This window comes from Zosterops lateralis (genome assembly GCF_965231275.1).
Source record: "Zosterops lateralis genome assembly, chromosome: 2".
NCBI classification, from domain to species: Eukaryota; Metazoa; Chordata; class Aves; order Passeriformes; family Zosteropidae; genus Zosterops; species Zosterops lateralis.
This window is the reverse complement of record NC_139763.1, coordinates 13,906,690-13,929,607: the sequence shown is the minus strand read 5'-3', so window position 1 is coordinate 13,929,607 and position 22,918 is coordinate 13,906,690. Positions and strand designations below refer to the sequence as shown.

Sequence of the window (22,918 nt, the reverse complement as noted above, 5' to 3'; positions counted from 1 at the left end):
GATTTGTGAAACCTTGTGTGGCATCAACTCTTACACTGAAAATAATCACCAGTGCCACTTACCTTAACAGTTGTGTTCAAAACTAGAAGCAATTGGAAAAAAAAAAAACCCCAAAAAGGGAAGTGTAGTAAGAGAGGATCATGGTCAAAAATATGTGGAACTTTGCCTCTAGCCCTGGTTACTAGATCTGCAAATAGCAAGTGAGAGATTTTGTTTGTTTTTTCTTCTTTGCTCTTACAAGATTATTTTTAACTCATGCTGGAAATGTTTTTCAGGTAATCACCCCTGTATCAAAGAAAGCTCCTGCTCATGTCAGAAAGGAAGCTCTTCCTTCAGCTTCAGCTCATCCTAAACATCCCAATCACACAGCACAATCTGTCAGTGTCTCTGAAAATGAGGACACCAAGCACGTGCAAAAACCTACAGAAAATGAGGGGATAGTGAAGGCAGGAGGAGAGAAAGCTACTAAAGGTATCAAGAGTAAATCAAAATCCAATTCTGGAAACTCTTTCAATATGATGTAATAGTGTTAAAACACTTGTTAAATTATACTAGCTTAGATAGAAACAAAGTATCACATTTAAGCTCTCTTAATACTGTTTATTATGATCATGCTTATAGTGTGCTATCTCTGCATGCTGCTGTAGAATGCAGCGTGCCATTTTCATGATTCAAGCCTTTAGTTCTACCTGCAGCACTTCCAGATGATGATCAGGGAATGATGGATTTTGATGAGGAGGACTTTGATGAACCTATGGAAGCAGAGCATGTGGAAACTATACCTGAGACAGCTGAAAGCTTGAAAAGGGACAATGAAATCGAGAAGAAAGAGGCAGAGCAGCTGGAATCAGAGAAGAAAGAGACATCTATCTTGTAAGAATCTCTTTTTCTTCTCTTTTTTGCTTCCACTAAGAAGGCTCTCGATTTCCATAAACCTTACATTTAGCTTCATATTTGTCTTTGCCCAAGGGATAATTGTGATATATCAGAATGGTAATAATGCAATACAATGCTTTTTTTTTCATAGTTACATTAAGAATAGTAATGTGCTGATAGCTACTTAATTGAAAAATATTATATGTTTTTGGGATCTAGCATGTGACATGTATTTCAGCACACTGAGGTGGCTCAATGTAGCTATTGAATAGTGAACTGTGATGTCAGTAAGCAAAACCAAGGAATTTCTAACAATACTTATTCTAGGTTAATCTGAAAGTATTTCATAATAGATGTAGGTAGAAGTTTTGTTGCTGAAAGTAATGATGAACAGCTATGTCTTTAGAAATAGGAAAAAAGCAGGGCTTTTCTCTGGTTTTGGGTTGGTGTTGTTTTTTTGTTTGTTTGTTTTTTAATTGTTTGGAAAATCTTGAATTATATGTTTCCATAACAAAATATTTCAAACTGTAAAATAATTGAATGATGAAAAAGACCTAAAAATCTAATGACTGAAAAGGTAGTTTTGTTGAAATAATCTATTGTTCCCACTAAACAACTTGTATATATGGATGGATATATTTGATATGTAAAGACTTGAATTGACCAATACCAGGTGACTGATTTTTAAAGCCTGTGTGAGGTGTATCAAGAACCATACTTAAATGTAGGTTCCTGTCTTGGTCACTCCATCCCTCTTTTCAGAAGAAACCTGAGGAAACCCAACTGTTGGGGATGTTGCTTGGTAGTAGAAAGAAAAACAAAAGGTGTGAGAATTTAGGTCTGGAAAAAAGCAAAATGGTAATTATGACAAAGATACAATTTTAATTGTTTTTTTTATCCTTCTGCAAATCCTGCAGAAGTTGTTCTCTCCCAGGTCTCTCATGTTGGGACAGAATTGATGAGGATGAAGCTGATCTAGTAGCAGCAGAAGTTCAGCTGGACCCCAATCTCCTTCCACTTGTGAAGGGAGAAAGTGATGATCAAGTCTTAAGATTTTATTGGCTGGATGCTTATGAAGATCAGTTCAGTCAGCCAGGTAATGTTCAGTTAAAGGCAGAAAATGCTAATCTGATAATTTTTGTTCAGATTTTCTTTTTTAGAAACTGGGGTTTTCAGACTTGACTAAATTACACCAAATTACCCTGTGTCTCTGTGCTCTGAGATTACCCTGTGTCTCTGTTCATCTCTTGTTTTTCTGTATCTCTGCCTCAGAGCAGGGCACTGTGACTGGGAGAAGCATGTCATCTCTTGGCCGAGTATAGAGGTAGGGAAGTAAAAGGGACTTACTAGCCCTGTTCAGTGTTGGTGACCATTGTCCTTCATAAAATTTTGTACACTCCAGGAGCAAACTGAAGTTGTTAATTTCTTGCTCAGTGATGCAGCAATTGAGTATGCTTTCTTGTTTTTGGAAAAGTAACTCAAAATTCACTTGGATGAATAAAAAGCCTGTACTATAGCAGTTGCATGATTTTATACAAAGGAAAGGTATGTCTGTCAAGGGAGGAAGGTGGTCTGAAAGATACAAGGCCTGTCTTGTATTTCTTATCCCCTAATTCAAACTATCTAAATCTTTAAGATTGTCTTTGAATTAATATGGGTGAGATACTCTGTGCAGTTGAAGTGTGAATCCTAGCTCTCATAATCTTCAAATTGCATCATTCTGATCTCAGCTCTGACAAAACAATTTGTGTTCACATCTGTTCTGAGCACTTCCCATCTATCTCCTCATTTTCATCAGCAGCTTTAGGATCTTGGGTTTCTAGTTTGTGCTTCATGTGTGTTTACCAGAAGGTTCTTTCACATGTTGTTGGAGGTTTTTTTCGGTTGAAGCTGTAAGCATTGAGTCATATACATTTCTTTGTTAACACCTTTTGTTGTGAGTTGGGATGCTAAACTTAAATATGAGACTGTGCTGGGCTGAACAGCTTGGTGATGGGAGTGGTAATAATCACAGATATCTTGATGAAATCAATGGCTCTAATATAAAATTGCTACTTTTAAAGAACCCGCTATTGTTATTTTTCCTTTTTTTTGTCTTTTAAGTCAGTGATTGCTGAATGGAACATAATTATGAAAGGATTTCTGTTCCTCGCATGCAAGGAGTGTTCTTTTCTCATTATGACTTTTTCAGGATTGAATAATAAAGACTGCACCTGTTTTCAATTAGTAATGTAGAAGGGAAAATTTTGATACTGCTTTTTGTTTAACATGTTCATGATCTTTGTTTATGCCTCATTTGCTGTGATGTCAAATGCATTGCCTGAAGAGTAAATACTATAGCATAATCATAACACTTTTCAAACTTAATGATTTTTTGGAGGCTTACTTTTCATAATTCCCTTAATGGTCTTAGGCAGAGAACTTGAGAATTGTGATCCTGTTAACATTTTAAAGAAATAATGAATAAAACCTGCCCTTATTTTTTCCCCTCTGCAAAAGATTTTCCCTGTGTTTTGACTTTGCTTACCTTTTGGTTCATTTAGTAGCATGATATTTCTTTTCACAGGCTTTGATTTGTAAGCTTTATTCATTTTTTTTTCTTTATTCTTTCCACAGTCTTGCAGGGGATAGGGCCTGATTTCTCTCTGTTGATTTTTTTTATTATTTTTATTTTATTTTTGGTTTTGCATGAAATGTCTCTGAAAACTCTTGGAAGTTAGTTCTGCTTTTACTGTCTGTGGGGGTGGTAGTGTGTGTGTCAGTGTTCAACTGGATGATATCAAAAGGTTCCTTCCATTCTAAATAAATCTGAGTCTGTGAAGTCTGGTTATTAAGACCACTTATTTGTCCATGCTGGAGTTGATAGAAGTTTGTCTTTGCAATCCAGACAGCTTTTTTACTCTTACTTTTTTATCTTTGACTGGCTCGTGTATCCTTCTTTCTACTTCTCCTGCTTATATGTACTCCTCTGACAGATTAACTACTCCATCTCTTAATATTTCCAGCTGTTCAAGCAGTCAGCTACTGTTTTGTGGTCTCTCTCACAGGTTCATCTTTCTTTGTGATACAAACCTGTCTGAGGTGGTTTTTTTTTATCCCTTAACAAAAAAGTAAAAGATTGCTGGGGACAAGAACTTCATCTTCCCTGACACTTAGATCTGCAATTGGAGCTCTTTCTCAATACTTCTATTCAAACTGTCTAGATCTTCAAGATTGCCTCTGTATTAAAATTTCTTAAGGTACTTTGTGCAGCTGAAACTTGTATCCTTGCTCTCATCATCTTCAAAACAGCAGCATTCTCTGTCCTTGACAAAAGTAGTCTTGTTCACATCTATTCCAAGCACTCAGAAAATGATTTCTCATAGTCTGTCACTTTGACTCTGTTATCCATCTTAGTGCATCTTCACTGATTTATCTTTGATCTAATGCAGTAAGAAAGGTGCCTTTATGTCTGATAGATCTCCTGGCAAAGATAAATTATAACTCTTAACCAAGGACTTGTTTGTGCATTGCCAGGCCAGGGAGAAATGCAGATTCCAAAATCTTGTATGCATGAAACCCTGTTTCTGAGACAGTCTCAGCATAGGTACTTCTGTTTTCATCAATAGTAGTATGCTGTAGGAGGAGTGTCCTTCATATAATCAAATTGCAAATTATTTGGAGCTTGAAGGGAACCTGGTGAAGCCAGATTTCTGAGTTGTACTAGGAAGTTTTTTGTGCTTGTAATTTGAAACTGTGACATTGGGTGGCTTGGTACCATGTTATATTAAAGTTTGACATAATTTGATTAGCAGTTTGCAGCATTTTGTGCTATTGCCAAGTTGTCTGGGCTCAGAGATGTGCATGTACTGTAACAACATTGTCCACATTGAAGTCAGTTTTCACTAGTCCTGCTCTGCATAATCTTTCTGAGTGTCTCCCTTGGTTACAACTGCTGTCTTGGCACCCAGGGTTCCTGGGAATGTCACGCACCTTTCGATGTCCTCATTTGTTAAAAATAGTCACTTGAAAACTGCTCAGCTTCTAGTTGTTGTCTTCAGAATGTGTTTTTACAGGTTTTATTGGTAATTGAATCTTGATCTCACGGTACTGAAGTGTGGGGAAAAGGAGTTAATTGTACTGGTCTAGCTGAAGAGTGAAAAACTGTAGATAACACACGTTAGAGAATTGATTGACAGGGCAGGCATTCTGATAATGTTCAGCTTTCACTGACATCTCTCTCCTTCCTCCCTCTCTCCAGGGATTATCAAGCTAATATAGGGAGCAGTGGAATATCTGAGCAGAATTTGGAGACTGGCTGTGTAATGCCATTTTGAATTTTACATAGCAGGTGTTACTATAGCAATGGAGGTAGAGACATGAAGAGTGACACAGGTGTCTGTTTGTAAAGCTGGTGTTTAAAACAATTTAGAATGTGCTGATACATCGGAAAGATTTCTTGTTCAAGCACCTAACACAGACATGGTTGTGTTTCAATGCAAGAATATATTATAAGCTGCTTCAAGCAAGATTAGAAATTATTAATTTTAAAATTGCATATTGAATTCTTTGCCCTTCTCCCTTAGGTGTGGTATTTTTGTTTGGCAAAGTTTGGATTGAATCTGCAACCACCTATGTCAGCTGTTGTGTGACAGTGAAAAATATTGAGAGAACTGTTTATCTGCTGCCACGTGAAACAGTAAGTGTGACTTCTAAGCACATCAAACATAAGTACCTTTCATTCTGCTTATGGCAGGTTATGAGTTTAGCAGTGTGTTTATGGAAGCTATTGGATGCCAGTGTTGTCTGAGGTAGGTGATAATGTTAAAAACAATGTGTACACAATAAATGTAAGCTGCAGAGTAGAGCCCTGTGACTTCTCTTGACCCTAACAACTGCAGACAAATTTTTACCCTTTGACTTGCTGCTTAGAAAATAAAATGGTCTTAGCAAATAAAGTGGTCTTGAAGAATTACTAGAAAACTTAGTGCTTTTTAATCATTCTGTTTCAAGTAATTTTTTCTAAATTTGGGGACTCTGGGCTGATTGCATTTTAGTTTTTCCTAAAAAGAGATGCATGATTCATAATAGCAAAGTAAAATTCAGGTTATTGTTGTGTCCTTTGGCATTTTTGTTAATTTGTAAAACCTCATTTGTGTTTTTGAGGAAATGGACCTATCTACCGGTAAAGAGACAGAGACTCCAGTAACTATAATGAGTGTTTTCAAGGAATTTAATGACAGCATTTCACCAAAGTACAAGATCATGAAGTTCAAATCCAAGGTTTGTTTGCAAGCATCCTATTTGGTCATTTTCTTTTGTTCTGGTCTGTAAGGTGGGAAGGCTGTTAAAATACAGTCCAGGGAGGGAGGTTGTGCCAAAATATAACTCCTGATATGTGTAAATATACCTGCTTGTAAAAACCATCCAAAATACCTATATTCCTTTAAGAGTGGTAAATCTGTGATGGTTGTTCCACCAGAAGTTTAAACAATGCTTTTGTAAGTACTCGCTCATTAGCTTCTTTAAAACTGGGTTGAGTGTCAGACTGGCTTGCTGAGTTGTTCTTCAGAATGCAGAACAGATAGAAGTTCTGATACCTAAAGCCTTAGTATCAGCTCTTGCTGTCAGAGTTTAAAATGAGACATTGTGTTGTCCAGCAGATAAATCAGTACTCTGGGATTACACTGTCTTTGCATTTGACCAGATATCTTACTGAACTTTATCTCTTGGCATGTCTCATCCTTCTTCTCACCTTCAGAGATTTATCTTTTTAGAGTGCAGGCTGTTGAGAGGGTGGATTCTCTTAGTGTGGCTATGCAGGAGGTAACGAGTGAGGACTATCATTCAGTCTTGAAAGCGATTCTGTGCTTAGAGTTATGGGCAACAGTTTTAAAAGTGTTATTCTGCTGTGCTCTGTTTGCTCAACAAATCTTTAAAATGACAATGGAAAAACACAATATTGCTGTAATGGAACCTGGAATGCACATAAATTAATATACTTGTCATGAGTCTGCAGGAAAAGAGCTGATACTGCTGATAATGTTGCAAATTTGGACTGAATTAGTTTGCTAATGTCAGAGCTTTATTGTCCACTTACATAGAACATTTGTCTTTTACAGGAGAGGGCAGAAGTGGGAAGCTTGGATGAGGGAATGTGGCAAACATTTAAGTCAGGGGAAAAAATCTGTTCTGACTGAAGTGCTCAGAAAAGTTTATGTTTCGTGAAATAACATGTCATTAGTCTGGCAAAGCTGATTTTCATTAGTTGTAACTTTCTCCATTCTGGCAATCTTGTGATTTCACAGGATTCATTCCTGAATAGTTAATCAGCAAGAGAGATGATAAGTAAAAACACAGGAAGAATGGAATTTAACAATATGTAAATGAGGGAAAATAAAAACAGTTTGTGTGGTAATTCAGGTTGGAAAGATTCTCAGGAGGTCATCCAAAGCTAGCTAGAGTCATTCTGAAAGTTTAAGTTGTTAAAGTGAAAATGTGAGCAGTGTTTCTCTAATAGCAAAAGTCATGCAAGACATGACATTTTTTCAGCAACTTGTAGATTAGTCTGTTATTTACAGAGTTCAGGAAAAATGGATGTGACATTAGTACTTTGTAAAACCTTTTTTTTTTTTTATCTCTGGTTTATTTCCTCTCAAAACTCTGATGTAAATTTAGGTTTTTCAGTTTTCTGTTATTTCTCATGTACACTTGATTATAATATAATTACATGTGGGATCTGTAATAAATTTACTCTGAAAGGAGTAAATTTAACGATAAAAAACAAGTTGCTGGTAGCTCACTGTTCAAAAATCCTTTCAGGAACGAGGGAGAGAAATCAAAGAAAAATATTTTTTCATTAAAGGAGAGGATGAAAACACTTATACTCTAGAAAGGAAAAAGGGAGAAGGGTCTCCAAAAAGATGCAGATCTGTTTACAGAATCTTGGGAAACCTCCAACCATTTCCATGGTGTACCAAGTAAGAATAATGTGAATGAGGTAATAGAGTAATATAGTTGAACATTCAGGGATGGCTCTTAAAAATCAAGGTAAAACCTGTGAAATGTTTATTGAGCTTACACAGAACTTGGGGCAGAAGACTCAACAGTCTTGTCTGGGTATATGGCTACAGTACATGTGGGATCCTTGGATGTAACATAAGAGTAGGAAAGTGGGAGCACCAAGACACACTTGAGATTTTTCCCTTAAATATTATAACACTTGGTCACCCTCATGAGGAAAGATTAATTCAGGTGACTGCAGGTACAAAAGATGGCAATTAGAAGGATGAGATAAAAGGAGAATCAGTTATACCAGAGATGACTGTGAAAGAGCTTTTAATTTTTTTTAGCTAGTAAAGTGAAGAATAATGAGAAGACCTGTTTGCTCTCTAGAAACATTAAAGGGGGATGAGCAGCAAGAGAGCTTCTTTAAAGAAGAGTTTTAGCAAAAGAGTGAATTTGTAATTTTTAATTCATGAATAAATTAGGCAAGGTAGTTGGGGCTGGGAAGTTCTGAAATAACCAGAAACATCAGAATTGTTTCTGAACAGTAAGAGTACAAGTTACGTTGAATTCTTAAGTAAACTGAGTTTTATTAAAAGGATAAAAGCTATCCAGCTTTATTTTGCTTGTTTAATTTTCTGCTAATTTTGATAGTTACTGCATTCTGGAAGGGTTTAGTGAGAATTGGAGGCAGTAGGAAAGTATAGGCAGTAGTAATATGGGAGGTAGGAGAAAAGACAGGATAGTAGAGCAGGGCTGTTACTGGGGTCTTTGGACGGTTATTCAAAGATAGTATTACAGTAACTCAGGTATTCCAGGTTACACAAAATTGACTGTGAACAAGTGGCACCAAATCTAGCAGGGAGGCTTTGTGCTCTCTGCAAGATAATTGTAGGAGTAATGGGGTTGTTCCATTACTATGCCCTCCTTTTCTTCTGTTCCTCCTCCAGGAAAGCCAATTTGCCTGGTTATATACCTGAGTCTGTTTTTCACAAGGAGTCATCAACCTCCTTTTCTTTGTACTCATACCACCAGAGACAATGTGTTGTTAGCCAGCCCTAGCATCTGTGTGTCCATAGGGATGTGAGGGCTCTGGAATTGAAATGGTTTGTGACATTCACCTAAAGGGATGCTCCAAAGAAGTGATCTTTATCCAGCTGTGACTCTATGTGGTAAAGAGCTAATGTGCTTTAATAGATCTCCCGTGCTCTGTGATGTGCACCCAGTGGTTCAGCACTGTGTTGTCAAGGGTTGGTGTCTTGAAAGATTTCAAACAAACTAATGGCTGTGTTGCTCAGGTGAGACTTGTGAGCAATGCATTCAGAGTAACATGAAGTCTCAGTGTTTGCACAGTACTGTGAAACTGAAAACCACTCCTCTTCCATCATTAGCTGGAAATCAGGGTTACTGACATCCCTGCCATGCACCCAGAGTTCTTTTATTCAGAATACCCCTTTTTGTGATAATGTGGAGACACTGAGACAGGTTGTTCTCTGTACATCTTGGCCTTGCCAGCACCCAACTTTGTCCCTTTGAACACACTTAAGCCATATCATTTCCTGCTGCACCTGCTGCTAATTGTAGCTTCAATGGGTTGCACTGCTGCCAAGTTAGCAAGTCTTCACAAATCAATTTGAAAGCAGCCTTACTCCACTTAGGAACTTAGCAGCTAATCACTGCTGCTCATTTCTGCTCTCTGAAGGGCCACTTGAAGGGCAGATTATTCTGCAGCAAGCATTCATTCACTGAGTTATGACCAGACGCTGGTGTAATTGAGCTGAGCTCTGTGGAATAACGCAGATGAAACACTACAGCAGACTATTTTTATACTATGTTCATCTTGCGTTTGCAACAAGAACTTGTTGGAAGCCTGAGAGGGTTTTTTTTTGTTGTTTGTTTTTTTTTTTTTTTTAATTAAAAAAAGAGGAGGGGGAGCACCAGTGATATGTGCTAAAAGCAGTGCATTGCCATCTAATATGTTACAGCTCTGATCTCTGCTCATGTTAGGTGCTCCTGTGGCTCAGCAGTTCAGATCTACATTTGCATGGTAATTTGCAATGTTGATCTGGCTTCATAGTGGTGCTCCTCTATCAAGTTATGTTACACTTCTGTGTCCATGAAACTGTTGATGCCATAGTAATTTCTGGATTTGTCTGCTTCTTATTTATAGCAGAGGCCCCTCTCCTCTCCTGCCCAGGCTTTGTAGCCTTACAACTGCAGTAGTACATGAAGTAACTGCTTCTTGTAGCACCCTGAGAGAGCTAACTATTGCTGATGCTATTAATTTAAGGAGAAAAACCCCAGCCATCCAACCCCCAAACCAAATAACTTCAAGTTTGCCCAACTGTGTCTGTATTTTGTTAATTTGTAAATTTTATTCCCATTTATAGTGATTTTGCTTTTTCTTATTAAACTGTCTTTAGTGGCATATTATGCTGAGTCTTGTGTATAAAGTGGTGTTAATGGGTCTTGTGTAAAATGGGTTGTCCTGTGAGAAATGTGATTTTTAATTTAAGCCTCTAGGAATTCTTGTAAAATAATGTGCTAGCATAGTTAGGACATAATATAATAACAATAGTATGTAACAGTGGTGCAGATGGTTTGTAAAGCACTACAGGGCAGAACACACATATGACACGGTAGAGCATGGCATTTCAGCAGGTGCCAGAGCACTGTTGCACAGGATATTGTAATAATCTGGAAAATGAAGGCAGCTATTCTTAGAAACTGACAAGCTTGTGTATGTTGTTGAAAATTGTTATTGTTCTTGAAGAAAGCAGAAGTGATACTTAATTTTCAATAAAGTTGTACGGAACTTCAGACTTCTTTAACTGTCTTAGTTAGAGATACATAAACAAACTTGACTACTTTCTAGTAAAACCTAAGTCACTTAAAGTGAAAAATACAGTAGTGTCACAGAAATGATCTGCTGTAAGCATGTGATAAAAGCTGGCAGATGGTTGGGAAATCATCCCTCTTGGGTTCCTCTCTGAACTGCTGGTACACAAAAGCCTGCAGCGTAAAGGGAGGAGTTGTGTGCAGTTACAGGGATGCAATCTGGCTGGGATCATCATGGACATGTGGGATGTGGTTAAGACAGGCTGGGATAGCAAGAAGGGGGAAGCTGTTTTGTGTATCAGCAATGGGAATGCAGGGAGCCCTCCCTGCCTGAGGGCGGGCAAAGAGCTGGTCAGGATTAGAGGATGGACTAATGGAAGGGACATCATGGTGGAGAAAGGAAAGCCAAATCCCACCTGGAGTTGGGTCTGGTGAGGGAGAAATAAGTAGGAAAGGCTGCTGTAGGTACAGGCAGATAGGAGAAAAGTGTGCTGACAGGTATACAGGAGATGTGGACACAGAGGTCATGGAATAAGCTGTGATATCACATGTCTTCTTCACCTTGGTCTTTACTGCTTAGTCCAGCTTTTAGCAATCTGATGCCCAAGAGACCAGAAGGAAAGCCTGAAGCATAGAAGACTTGTTCTCAGAGGAGGAGGATCAGGTTAGGGCACGTTTAAACAAACTGGACAGATAAAGGCACATGCCGTCTGATGGGATACACCCCTGTGTGCAGAGGGAGCTGGCCAGTGTCAGAAGGTGCTTGGGAGTGCTTGGTGTGGATTCACAGAGAGAAAATGATGCTTCACCAAGCTGGTAGCCTTCTGGGAAGAGATGGACTGGTTTGGTGGACAAGAGGAGAGCAGTGACTGTTGTTAATCCTAACTTTAGTAAGGCTGTCAATGCTGCCTACCATTGCATCATCACAGACAAGCTGATGAGGTGGGGGCTAGTGATGAGAGCAGAGGGGTGGACTGAAACCAGCTGCCCTAGTGGCCTCAAAGTGTTGTGGTCACTGGCACAAAATCCAGGTGGAGGCCAGTCCCTGGAGATGCACCCCAAGCGGTGGTACTGGATCCAGTGCTGCTGAGCATCCATAATGATTTGGATGGTTGCATAGAGCACACACAGAGCAAGTCTGCAGGCAGTACAAAAGCAGGAGAGGCTGATACACCAGACGCATGTGCTGTCAGAGGGATTTCGACAGGCCAGATATATTTTATGACCTACAGGAATCCCATCAAATACTAGAAAAAGGAAATGGTCCTGTATGAAGTCTGGAATAACCTCAGGCGTTAGTAGATGATTGGTGGCTGACTGGCTGGAAAGCAGCCTTGGAGGGAAGGACCTGCTCATCTTGGGGCACATGAGGTTGGACAAGAGCCAGCCATGTACTCTTGGGGAAAAGGTGGCCATGGGCATCACCAGCGAGTGTCAAGGGTTGGTCCTTTCCCCTTCGCAGTCCTGGTGAGCACCATGGAGTGCTGTGCTCAGTTGAGCTCCTGTGTGAGGAATAATGTGTGCTACTGGAACAAATCCAGAATAGGACCACAAAGATAATTACAGAGCCTGGAGCATCTGTCATGTGAGGAGAGACTGAGAAACCTGGGACTGCTCAGCCTGTAGAAGAGAAGGTTCAGGGTGAGGGATTGGCAGTGCAGATCTTTTAAACATTTATAAACATTTGATGAGTATGAGTAAGGATGGCTCTGGCAGACTTCTTGCTGGTGCCCAGTGGAGAACAAGAGCAACAGATGTCATTTGAAACACATGAAATTTATCAGAACATGAACCGCTGCTTTACCGTAAGGGAGATCAAGCACTGGCACAGGTTGCCTGGAGAGGCTGTGGAGTCTCCATGCTTAGGGATATTCATATCTGGCTGGAGAGAGCTCTGAGCAACCCACTGTGATTGACCCAGCTCTGAGCAGGCAGCTGGACCAGCCAGTGCCTGGAAATCCCTTTCCATCTCAGCCATTTTGGGATTTTGCAGTGATCTGCAGCCACCAATTCTCATGATCATGTCTGAAACCTGTGAATTTAAATAATATTTCTGAATTTGTGTAACTACTAGGTGGGTTTTTTGGTAGTGGTTAGTATATTTGCAAGTCAATTCTGTAGAAACTCTTAATGCTAAGAAAACATCTAGAGATTAAAAACAGGCACTAAAATATTCTTATTGTCTTCAGCTGTTATAGTGAGTTGCAGAATTGGTAATACATGATCAAGCCTATGATATTTGAAATACGTGTTTTGCCTGGCCTTTTTTTCTTTAGCTTTCTTATTGGACAGAATGAATATTCAGTTGGGAGATACTGAAAATATAATACCTTTGTTTTATATAGAAAGTGGAAAAATACTACGCTTTTGAGATTCCAGATGTACCAGCAAAATCCGAATACCTAGAAGTTAAATATTCAGTGAGTATAATTAATCTGATAAAATGCCATGACTTGTTTTTTTTATCTAATTAAGTTTACAATGTGAACAGTTTCTGTATTAAAATGGTCATTGAACATTGTGGTCTTGGCTGTTGTATCCAGTGTGGATGAAGAACTTAAACTTCAGTGGGTTTTTACATTACTGTCTTGATTTTTAAGTGGAGCCTATAGTGTGATTTCCTCAATTACTGTAATTGTACTGTTCCTTGTTAGGCTGAATGTCCTCGGCTTCCCCAAGATCTGAAGGGACAAACATTCTCACATGTCTTTGGAACCAACACCTCTAGCCTGGAACTTCTCTTGATGAATCAGAAGATCAAAGGACCCTGCTGGCTGGAAATAAAAAATCCACGTATGATGGTTTGCATGTGAAATACCTGGTTACTAGGAAGCACATATAATTATAGATTGGGGAGGAGGGGAAATGTAAATTGTACGGATGAGTTACCATTTTGTACATTAATCTTGCAACTTATTGGCTAAATTTTTATTATGGAGTACAAATTGTAACTTATACTTCCTTTTTTGGAGTGACAACTATCCATATAAAGCTGTGCACTGTACAGATGAGATTATAACTTTGAATGCCTGTGAGGAGGAACTGTGCAGTGCCTACCAGCTGCTGTTTGATGCGTACTCTAATGCCATGTATATGGAGCTAAACTTAATTGACTTGAAAATGGCTCATCTTTCTGTTCTTGAAAACTTAAGATTTGGGGCTTTTTTTCTGCAAATACATATTTTTAAGAACAAATAGCTGCTAGATGGGTTTTTTTGTTTGTGAATTAGATTTTTATTTCTTTTTTCCTGACACTTGGAAAAGTTTGTGGTGTGGAGTTGTTTTAGTTTTAGATCCATTCTGCCTGATGAGTGGTGTGCAGCACTTACAGGTGGTCATGCTGCTTTATTTTGGCTTGGTAAGAGCCCTTTATTCAATGTGTGCTGCATATTCAAATGAACATAGGGATGTTGATCATACTGGACAAAAGCTACATCTGTTACTGCAGTCTCCTTGGGGCACTTCCAGTGTAGAACTGACTGTATGAATGCTGACACCAGGGGGTTCTCCTCTTCAGCAGCTTGCTGTCATTGACAGAACTGATAAAGTATGGATGACTCTGTGTAAAGCTTCCTGGAGTATTTTTTGGGTTATGCAGACCTTGATCCAAATCTTCTCTTTCTTATTTGGTGTTGAAGAGCTCCTGACCAGGAAGTCAGGGCCCAGGGAGTTACCAAAAATTGGGCAGGATTAGTGTGGGTCTTGGACTATCCCACCAGAGCAAAACATTTGAAGGATGTGCTCTGTGCAGCAATGCCATCAGAGAAGCCTTGTCTGTGGTTCCCAGAGGAATGGAGGTGGTTTGTGTTGTTTCCTCAGAGCCTTCAAATCAGCCAGTCAGCTGGTGTAAAGTGGAGGCTGTGGTCATGAAGCCTGGCTTGGTGAATGTGGCTAAAGATCTTTCTCCTCCTCCTCCTCTGGTGGTCATGTCCTTCAGCATGAAGACCATTCAGAACCCAAAGACTCACCAGAATGAGGTAACTAATCTGTTCTCATTTTGATTTGGTTTTGTTCTTTGGCATATACTAAAAGTTTCCTAAGGCTTGGAAGAGCCTCATAAAACATGTTTAAATGTATTTACTGTTGGAAAGCTTTTCTGCCCTGGGCTTTTCAAATAAATTTTTACTGGGGTCTCACTCTGGGCTAGGGGGCCTGCTTGGTGAGAATGTTTACTGTGGCAATGGATCCTATGTATGTTTTCAAGCCTTCTGTTTTGTCTGTTGTGCCTCATAGCTATAAGAGCTATATGAGACTGCCTCAGCACAGTTGTTAATGGATTAGTTTTAATTTATTTATTAATTAATATTAATTAATTAGTGCTAATCATAGGTTATGGGTTAAGTGACCAGGCTTTTCTGCTAATAAAACTAATTTTAAAAATTTGGTCTTGATCTTAGAGCACCTACTATTCTGCTGTAAGATCTTTCCTCAGAAAGGAGGAGAGATGTAGGCAGCCAGTCTCAGTTGTGGACTGCAGACCACGATGTGCACTTAGGCACTTTTTTTTAACATAGCTCTCATTAATGTTGGAAGAGATTTAATATTTTCAAATAGTATAGAATAGTTGTTTCTGGCTAATGGAATTTAAGACTAATAGGTTGGCAAATATTTCAAGCAGAATTATTCCTCATGATGAATTTATTTTTTTTTAAAGCAGAAGTATGGAAAATATGTGGCTTCTGGCCAAAATATGTGGCTTCTAGCAGCACATACATAGGGTACCAACAGGACTCTGCTTGAAGATGCTTTAAAGCCTTTCTGCTTTGTTTTCTGTTTGATTTTCCTGATCAGTGTCTGGGGAGCCAGGCCATCCTGCCAGCAAAGCAATCAAAAGCATCATTACAGCTACTGGCTTCCAAACACAAAACCTCTTGGCTTCTTGGCAGTGTTGGCTGCTTGCTTAGGGGCAGCCCTTCCTGAGGCAAGGCTTCTCTGCCCTGCTGACACTTCCCCTTCACTCTATAGGGAATCTTTTACATTGTAGGGTCTGTCAGAATCAGAACAAAAACTGATAAATATAGAAGTTTTCCAAAGTGAATTATTTTTTCTCTCAAATTTATAATCATTTAGGAGCAAGAATTATTTTATTTTCCTTGAGATCAATTGATAACTTTCTTGTTTTCATCTATTTGTAAGCTATTATTCTTTTCAGCTATTAAGAAAGATCTGTTGGAGAAACAAGAGAAAAGAGATGAGAAACTCTTAAAAAAAAAAAAGATGGAAGAAATGAGTATGGATAGTAGTCATGCTTCTTTGTGCTTATGAAGTTGTGTGTTCTGTATCTCCTTGGTACAGGTTGTGGCTCTTGCAGCTCTGGTTCACCAGAAGTTTCCTTTGGATAAGGCTCCACCTCAGCCTCCTTTTCAAACACACTTCTGTGGTATGTACTTGGAACAGTTTGAGTAGAAAAAGAATTAACTCTGTGGGTTTTGTTTTTTTTTTTTTTTCTGTTTTGACTTTTGGTGTTGTGTGTGGGTTATATTAATTTCTTTATTTAAAATCTTTATTTCTTTCTGTTACTACAGCAATAATGGCCTAAAATAGACAACTGACAAAATTTCAACTCCTAGACAGCTTTTTCTCCCCATTTTTAATTTCACCAGTTACTGACTTTTTATCCAAGACTTAACTAAAAAAAAAAATCTTAGTTTGAGATGATGCCAAGTAACCCTACTCTATACAGTTTCCCATATTTTTTATTGGTTTTACTCCATCTTTCTCTACTTGATAATTTAGACAGTTTATTTACTGTCACTTTAGTTATTTTTCTGCTCAGCTCTTCTAAATGGAAGTATTTATAAACAAATTTTCTTAGGGGAAAAAAAATCTTGCAGCAGTGTCATTAAAGTAATATCAGCTAAACTTTGAGATTCAGGCCCTGACTGGAAGTGATGAAGTGTTGAATGCTTGTAAGGGGAAGTTCTTCAGGAGCTGTGGCCCACAGTTTTAATGTCCAATGATAACCTCGAATATGACTGATTCAGATTGGTTAATGCTTTAGTAATTACTTGGTTATCTTAAAGACAATATTTACTTAAAGTTGGTGTTTCAGAATTAGAGGTCAGTTTTCTCAGCTCACTTTGTTGTGAATGGGTGTTTATGGGGGGGGCACAATCAGGAACTTGTGTATAAATACAAATATCACTTTTTTGCAGCTGTTTCCAAACCCAGTGATTGCATTTTCCCTTATGACTTCAAAGAAGCCGTTAAAAAGAAGGTAATTTCATTTTGTTACCCTTCTGATTACAGTACCTTATAGAATATAAACTTCAAGGTGCTTTTGTTTAGTGGTGAAGAGAGTCAAAGGAATGAAATGATTAATTTAGTTAGTTTTACATTCTGAAACTTAAAATCCAGGTATTCTGTGTTGCTTGTAGAAAAGGGTTGTGTCCTCTGTGTGACTCCGTACTGCTGCTAATTGTGCTCTTAAAACAGATGGGCTGTTAGACAGGAGAGTTGGAAAGATTTTGCAAAGAGGCTAAAACTGTGGTTAATTTTCATTATACCTGACTCTGCACTCGTAGTAAACTGGAAGAATTTGTTTCTTCTATTCTTGCAGAGTAAAGTCTGTCAAAATTTAGAAGATGTCCCCGCTAAAGGGTGGTGGGAAAGCTGACAGAATAATAAAGTAACCTATTTTTGTTTTTCCTCTATTTCTGTGTGATCTTAAAATCTGTGAGTGAAGGATGCATATGGAGCATTTTCCTGGTGTGCTTGATTCTTACAAGGCTCTTAAAATATCACCAGACACCTGCATTCAAAAGCAGAATGGGAAAAAGCCTCTGAGAAAAGCTTTCCAATGTCTATGGAAGTGAGAAAAAAAATCCTTGCATTACAGAAGGAAACAGTAGAACTCTTGTGGTGCTTTGTTATTGTCTTGTAACTAGCAGGGGAGAGGAGAGGCTTCCATTCTAAACTTATTGGGTCATTGAAATCAGGTACTCTCTTGCTCCTTGTAGAATGCTAAAATAGAAATTGCTGCAACAGAGAGAACACTGCTGGGATTTTTCCTTGCGAAGATTCACAAAATTGACCCAGACGTTGTTGTGGTGAGTAGTTCTGAGACTTTGAGAGTTAAATTAAAGTACATTGTCAGTGGGTCAGCTTTGTTCTTTTTCTTTTATCCCTTATAGGCTTTTTAATGCTTGTCATAGACTACCTTATGAATTGAGTTTGCTTATGAGACAGCAGGTATATTTTGATACAAAGATGATACGGAATTTTCCCTGACAGCATTTTATACATACTATTATTTCCCATAATAGCTAAAATAGGCAGTATTTTCACAATACCTGAAACAAGTTTGGTTTTTTTTCTTTACTCAGAAAGACAAAACACAACAAAAAACTCTGATGATTTTCTAGAAAAATGGGAACTCTTGATATACTTAATATTCTGTTGCAGTTCAGATGCTCATATAATTTGTGTTTATGCTGTAAATAAAGTAACCATCTATATAGATCTACGAGATCTGAGCAAAGTTTTGCAATAAGCATTCTTAGTTTCCTCCTGTTTTAGCAGTTGAGAATTTATTATAATTACTAATTTTCTTTTATTTTTTTTGTTACGTTTAATTAATGTGCAGTCCTGACATTCACATAATAAAATTCTGAAGACAATTTGAAGTTTGTTGTAAGTCTGAGGTTGATTACATACAACTTCTTAGGTTGTATGTATTTACCTGACTTCTGTAGGTAGATACAAATAATTAAGTGATGGGAATATGATGAAATGAGCAGTCAATGCCTGATGTTTTCAGCTCACTGCAGCTGCTATCCAGTGTTTGCCCCATGACCTGAGCTTCCTGGTGGCTATGGCAAGGAATCAGAAGAAACACTGCAGCCAGTGGCTTAAAACTGAAGATGCCAAGAGCTGGGGTGTGAGAGTTCCTATCCTGAAAACAGCAGAGCTGTATTAGTGCAGTTTAATTTGCACCTGGTTTAATTAGTGCTGTTGAAATGCTGCTCCCATTTTAAGGAGCTGGTTCTATTGCACAGTCTTGCACCGCACAGAGGTACCTGCTGGAGTGGACCTGCAGTTCCTGGTGACTGGCTCATGTTCCTCGGGGTAGCATTTTGCTTTCAGCTGAGGGTACAGACCAGTGTCATCAATGTACTTAGCACTGTTTAAAATATTGCTGGAGTGCTTTGATATGTAAATATTGCTTGCAAGGTGTTCCTACCCAGATTTAACAGCTGTTCCTGTTGAAGTATCAAAAGAAAAAAATTACAGTATTTTGATGCCACTATTGTGACTTTCACAGATGGAGAGAAAAGGAATTACTCTTAGCTTCAATTTATATGCTCTATGAAGAATGTTGTGGATTTTTCTGGAAAGCTTTAAATCCTAAGCTCTGGTATCAAAGCATGAAGCTTTATGTGTGCTATAAGCCAGTTACAGAGCTGATTTTGGTATTCTACTGAACAGCATTGTTAGTGTTAAGACTAATGAGTGCTGTTGATGAACGTTCTCTTAGAAAGTGCTTTCTACAAGAGAGATAATGCCATCAATTAGTTAGAAAAAATCACAAAGGGCAAAGGAATACTGAGTGTGTGAAAGTAAGTCTTTCAATTTGCATTTGTTGTAACCTTTTTTGTTATTTTTTCTGCTTCAAGGGTCATAATATTTATGGATTTGATCTGGAAGTGCTGCTTCAAAGAATTAATTTGTGCAAAGTCCCTCACTGGTCCAAGATAGGTCGACTGAGGAGATCTAATATGCCAAAGCTTGGGGTAATAAGATTGCTTAAGTCTTTTAAGACCCTTTATGTTGCATGTGATTAAAAATAAATTAGTTTTTCTGAGGAATTGTAAATGTGACACTGATGTATTTTGACTGTTGGTCATACTGAATTTCGTGGGTCCCAGATCAGAAATTATGAGTGTTTATATGACTTTTATTACAGTAATAGGATAAACTGACTTTCAAGTTAGGCTAATTTAGTTTACTTATCTCAACTAGATGGCAGTAATGACAGATTAATTGCAGTAGTCTTTACTGTAACTGTCTTTGTCTGCTGAAACTGTAAAATGAGAAAAAGCAATTTGGATTGATGGGTGAATCATCCCATAGAGAACTGCTAAGCTAATAATTCTGTAGTTCTTATTACATATTTGTTCAGAGGACAATGTGTGAAGCTTGGAGTATTGAAGTGCTGAACATGGCTGTGTTCTTGCCTATTCCTGTCCTTCCTAGAGAGCAAGTTGGGTATTTCTGTGTGGTTCTGTGACTTCTCATCCTGCTGTTATTACAAAAAGTATCCTTAGAGAAGAGACAAAATCCACATCCAGGTTCTTGTTGAGGCTATTCTAATGATGGAAGGAAAAAAGCTTGATAGTTTAAGAGTTAAGGTATAACTAGTGAAAGTTACTTATTTCTTAATATCTACAAACAGTGAAAGATACCATGGGTTCCTTTAGGGCATAATTATAAGTCCTTCAGTATTAGTGGTATTTAATAGATTTAATAGAGTATTAGAGTACATAGTGACCAACTGATTTGACTACTGACTTGACTGAGTCCTATAAACATATATTGTGGGTAGATGTTTAATGTTTGTATGTTTCATTTCATTTGGGTTTTCTCTCCTTATGTAATCTGATGAAGGGCCGAGGGGGGTTTGCTGAAAGGAATGCTGCCTGCGGCCGAATGATCTGTGATGTAGAAATTTCTGCTAAAGAACTAATTCGTTGCAAAAGTTACCATTTGCCTGAACTGGTCCATCAGATTCTAAAAACAGAGAAGGTAACAATTCTACCAGAGGAAATCCGAAATATGTACAGGTATGTTGCTGATTGGTGGTTTTAGTCCTTCTCTGGAGAGCTGAGGAGCTGGTTCCTTGACATAAAGTTTTACTTTTGTTTACTTGATTTGTCATGGGGATGCTGCCTTAGCATACTGGGCTTTGAAAAGTTAAATACTGTCTTAACGTTATAAAATAATGTTTCAAACTACTTGTGGTGGCTACTAGTGGTTTATTATGTATGAAGCAAATTGATTTGTGGTAGCATTGGTCTACCAATCACAGGAGATTGCATCACAGGAGATGCAAGCCTGAGTTTTGGGGTGGTTTTTCAATTATGATAGCTTGCTATAAAATTCATCAATTGTGTGCTACAGACCATGTGTTCTGTACAGCTCGTAGGTCTAAACTCTACACAGTACAGTGGAGACTGATTTTGAAATCTTTGCTAGGCCATGCCCCTTCTTTCCCCAGTGATTCTCCTTGCTTACTGTTCCTGCTGGAAAACACCTGGACAGATGCCAAGTTCATTCTGCAGATCATGTGTGAGCTGAATGTGCTGCCACTGGCTCTTCAGATAACAAACATCTCTGGGAATGTCATGGTACATTTTTATTACTTTCCACCCCTCTGCACTGCCTCCCTCCAAACAGTTCCATGTTTTCTGTCTTTGATTTGCTGGGTTTAATTTCTAAACACTAATTTAGAATGCACTATGCTGTAAATTTTTTGCTGTTAAGAGTAGGAGAGTTCAATGTTCTAATCAAGTAATAATATAGAACTTCTTTAAATACCACATTTGAGTTTTGTGCACAGTGATGATACAGAATAATAGTAATACTAGGTGAAGTGAAATAGTTGGAGGACATTGCTTAGTCTGTTTTGCTGTCAGTGTTTTCTGTGCTCTGCTTTGAGTTCTCTTTTCACCCACTCTTTAGTCAAGGACAATGATGGGTGGACGATCTGAACGTAACGAGTTCCTGCTGCTTCATGCCTTTCATGAGAAGGATTACATTGTGCCAGACAAACAAGTTTTCAAAAAGCCTCCACAGAAGCTGGTGGGTCCAGTTTTTCTCTTCCCAAGAATTTTTATTAAAAAAAAGGAAAAAAACATTCTTCCATCTTTTGCGTGTTTACTGTTCTGTGGGAACACAAAGAAGCCCAAACATAACTCAGATATAACTTAATGGTACAGCATATGCTTAATTAAAACATTGTTTTTGTTTGGAATTGATAATCAGAGTGGGACAATGTAGCAGCTTTTCCATTGCATCACAGATCCATAAAAACTCAGTTGTTCTGTTAGTTTAAAATTAAAATAAGCTAAGTACTTGTCTGTGTGGGGAAACAGTAAGGAAGACAATCTGTTGTTTAATATCTGCATTTAGTTATTTTGATAAATGATATTTCAAGAAAAATTTGTAAATTTGTATTAAAAAAAGGTATTAAAAAAAACCCCCTTTGTATAATACCAATGTAAATAATAATCGTAAAAATATCGAGATGTTTGTTAGTGAACAAATTAAAATTTGAGAAAGTATTTGTATTTCACTATATTTTGCTTATTAGTTTTAAATAAGTTGAACAGCAAACTTGAAAGCAATAATTTTGTTGATTGTATTGTTGCATCAAAGTAGCCCTGGAATTCTAAATGATTCAGAATAGAATTGAACGATTGGGAGAAGAATTCTTATTACAACATAACAAATACCAGAATATTCTTTAGGTCAGTAGTAATGTTTTTATTATTTGTATTCAAGCCCAGCCATTCTGTTTGCAAAACCAACATTTTAATTGGGCAGTCATACCACTTCTGGGTCACAAGTTGATTTTTTTCTCACACTCAAAAGTGTGGCCTTTTACAGCCAGTTGGAAAAGGCCTTCTGATGCCATGTTGAATGATAACAATACTTAAAGGTCTTTGTAATCTCTTGTTAGTTTTTTCCTGACAGCGTTGGTTTGAATGCTGTTTTGACACGTAGAGAGCTTTAGTAAGGATCATGATGAAAACACCATATTTCGCATATATTTTAAAAGGAATTCTGCACTGACTCCCAAATTTGTATTTGACTTGCCAAAAATAACTCCTCTAACATTACAGAAATCTTAGAGACTAGATAATGACTTTTTTAAATGCCAAATGTAGGTGGATGAAGATGAAGATTTTGAAGATCAGAATAAATCAAAGATAGGGAAAAAGAAAGCAGCATATGCTGGGGGCTTAGTCTTGGATCCCAAAGTCGGTAAGATGTTGCAATTTTCTTTCTTCAATAAAGTTAGAGACAGGTAGGTTATATTAATACAGAGATATTGCAGTGGGAAATCTGTGTTTGTAGGAGTTTGGTGTTGTGGTTGTGAGGGGAATCTTGTTGCATACAACAAAATTCCGAATATTGATTGTGGAATTGCTTATTTTGAGGAATTAGCACTGTATATTTATGTATCATTTTCTAATGGACACGTAAGTTTTCTTTCAGT

The 22,918-nt window shown here is 37.9% G+C and overlaps 1 protein-coding gene across 2 annotated transcripts in view; it reads left to right on the top strand.

The window, feature by feature from the left end:
- Window positions 1–22,918, top strand: part of POLA1 (DNA polymerase alpha 1, catalytic subunit) — a 184,728-nt gene that overhangs the window by 6,475 nt on the left and 155,335 nt on the right. For both annotated transcript variants that reach the window (XM_083855217.1, XM_083855218.1), the window contains exons 8-23: window positions 276–471; window positions 696–873; window positions 1,794–1,972; window positions 5,442–5,554; window positions 6,022–6,138; window positions 13,044–13,118; window positions 13,353–13,491; window positions 14,518–14,675; window positions 15,994–16,078; window positions 16,854–16,915; window positions 17,658–17,747; window positions 19,314–19,430; window positions 20,305–20,480; window positions 20,915–21,044; window positions 21,379–21,498; window positions 22,587–22,683. In XM_083855217.1, coding sequence (XP_083711343.1) covers window positions 276–471; window positions 696–873; window positions 1,794–1,972; window positions 5,442–5,554; window positions 6,022–6,138; window positions 13,044–13,118; window positions 13,353–13,491; window positions 14,518–14,675; window positions 15,994–16,078; window positions 16,854–16,915; window positions 17,658–17,747; window positions 19,314–19,430; window positions 20,305–20,480; window positions 20,915–21,044; window positions 21,379–21,498; window positions 22,587–22,683 — 2,032 coding nt within the window. The remainder of the gene's footprint in view (window positions 1–275; window positions 472–695; window positions 874–1,793; window positions 1,973–5,441; window positions 5,555–6,021; window positions 6,139–13,043; window positions 13,119–13,352; window positions 13,492–14,517; window positions 14,676–15,993; window positions 16,079–16,853; window positions 16,916–17,657; window positions 17,748–19,313; window positions 19,431–20,304; window positions 20,481–20,914; window positions 21,045–21,378; window positions 21,499–22,586; window positions 22,684–22,918) is intronic.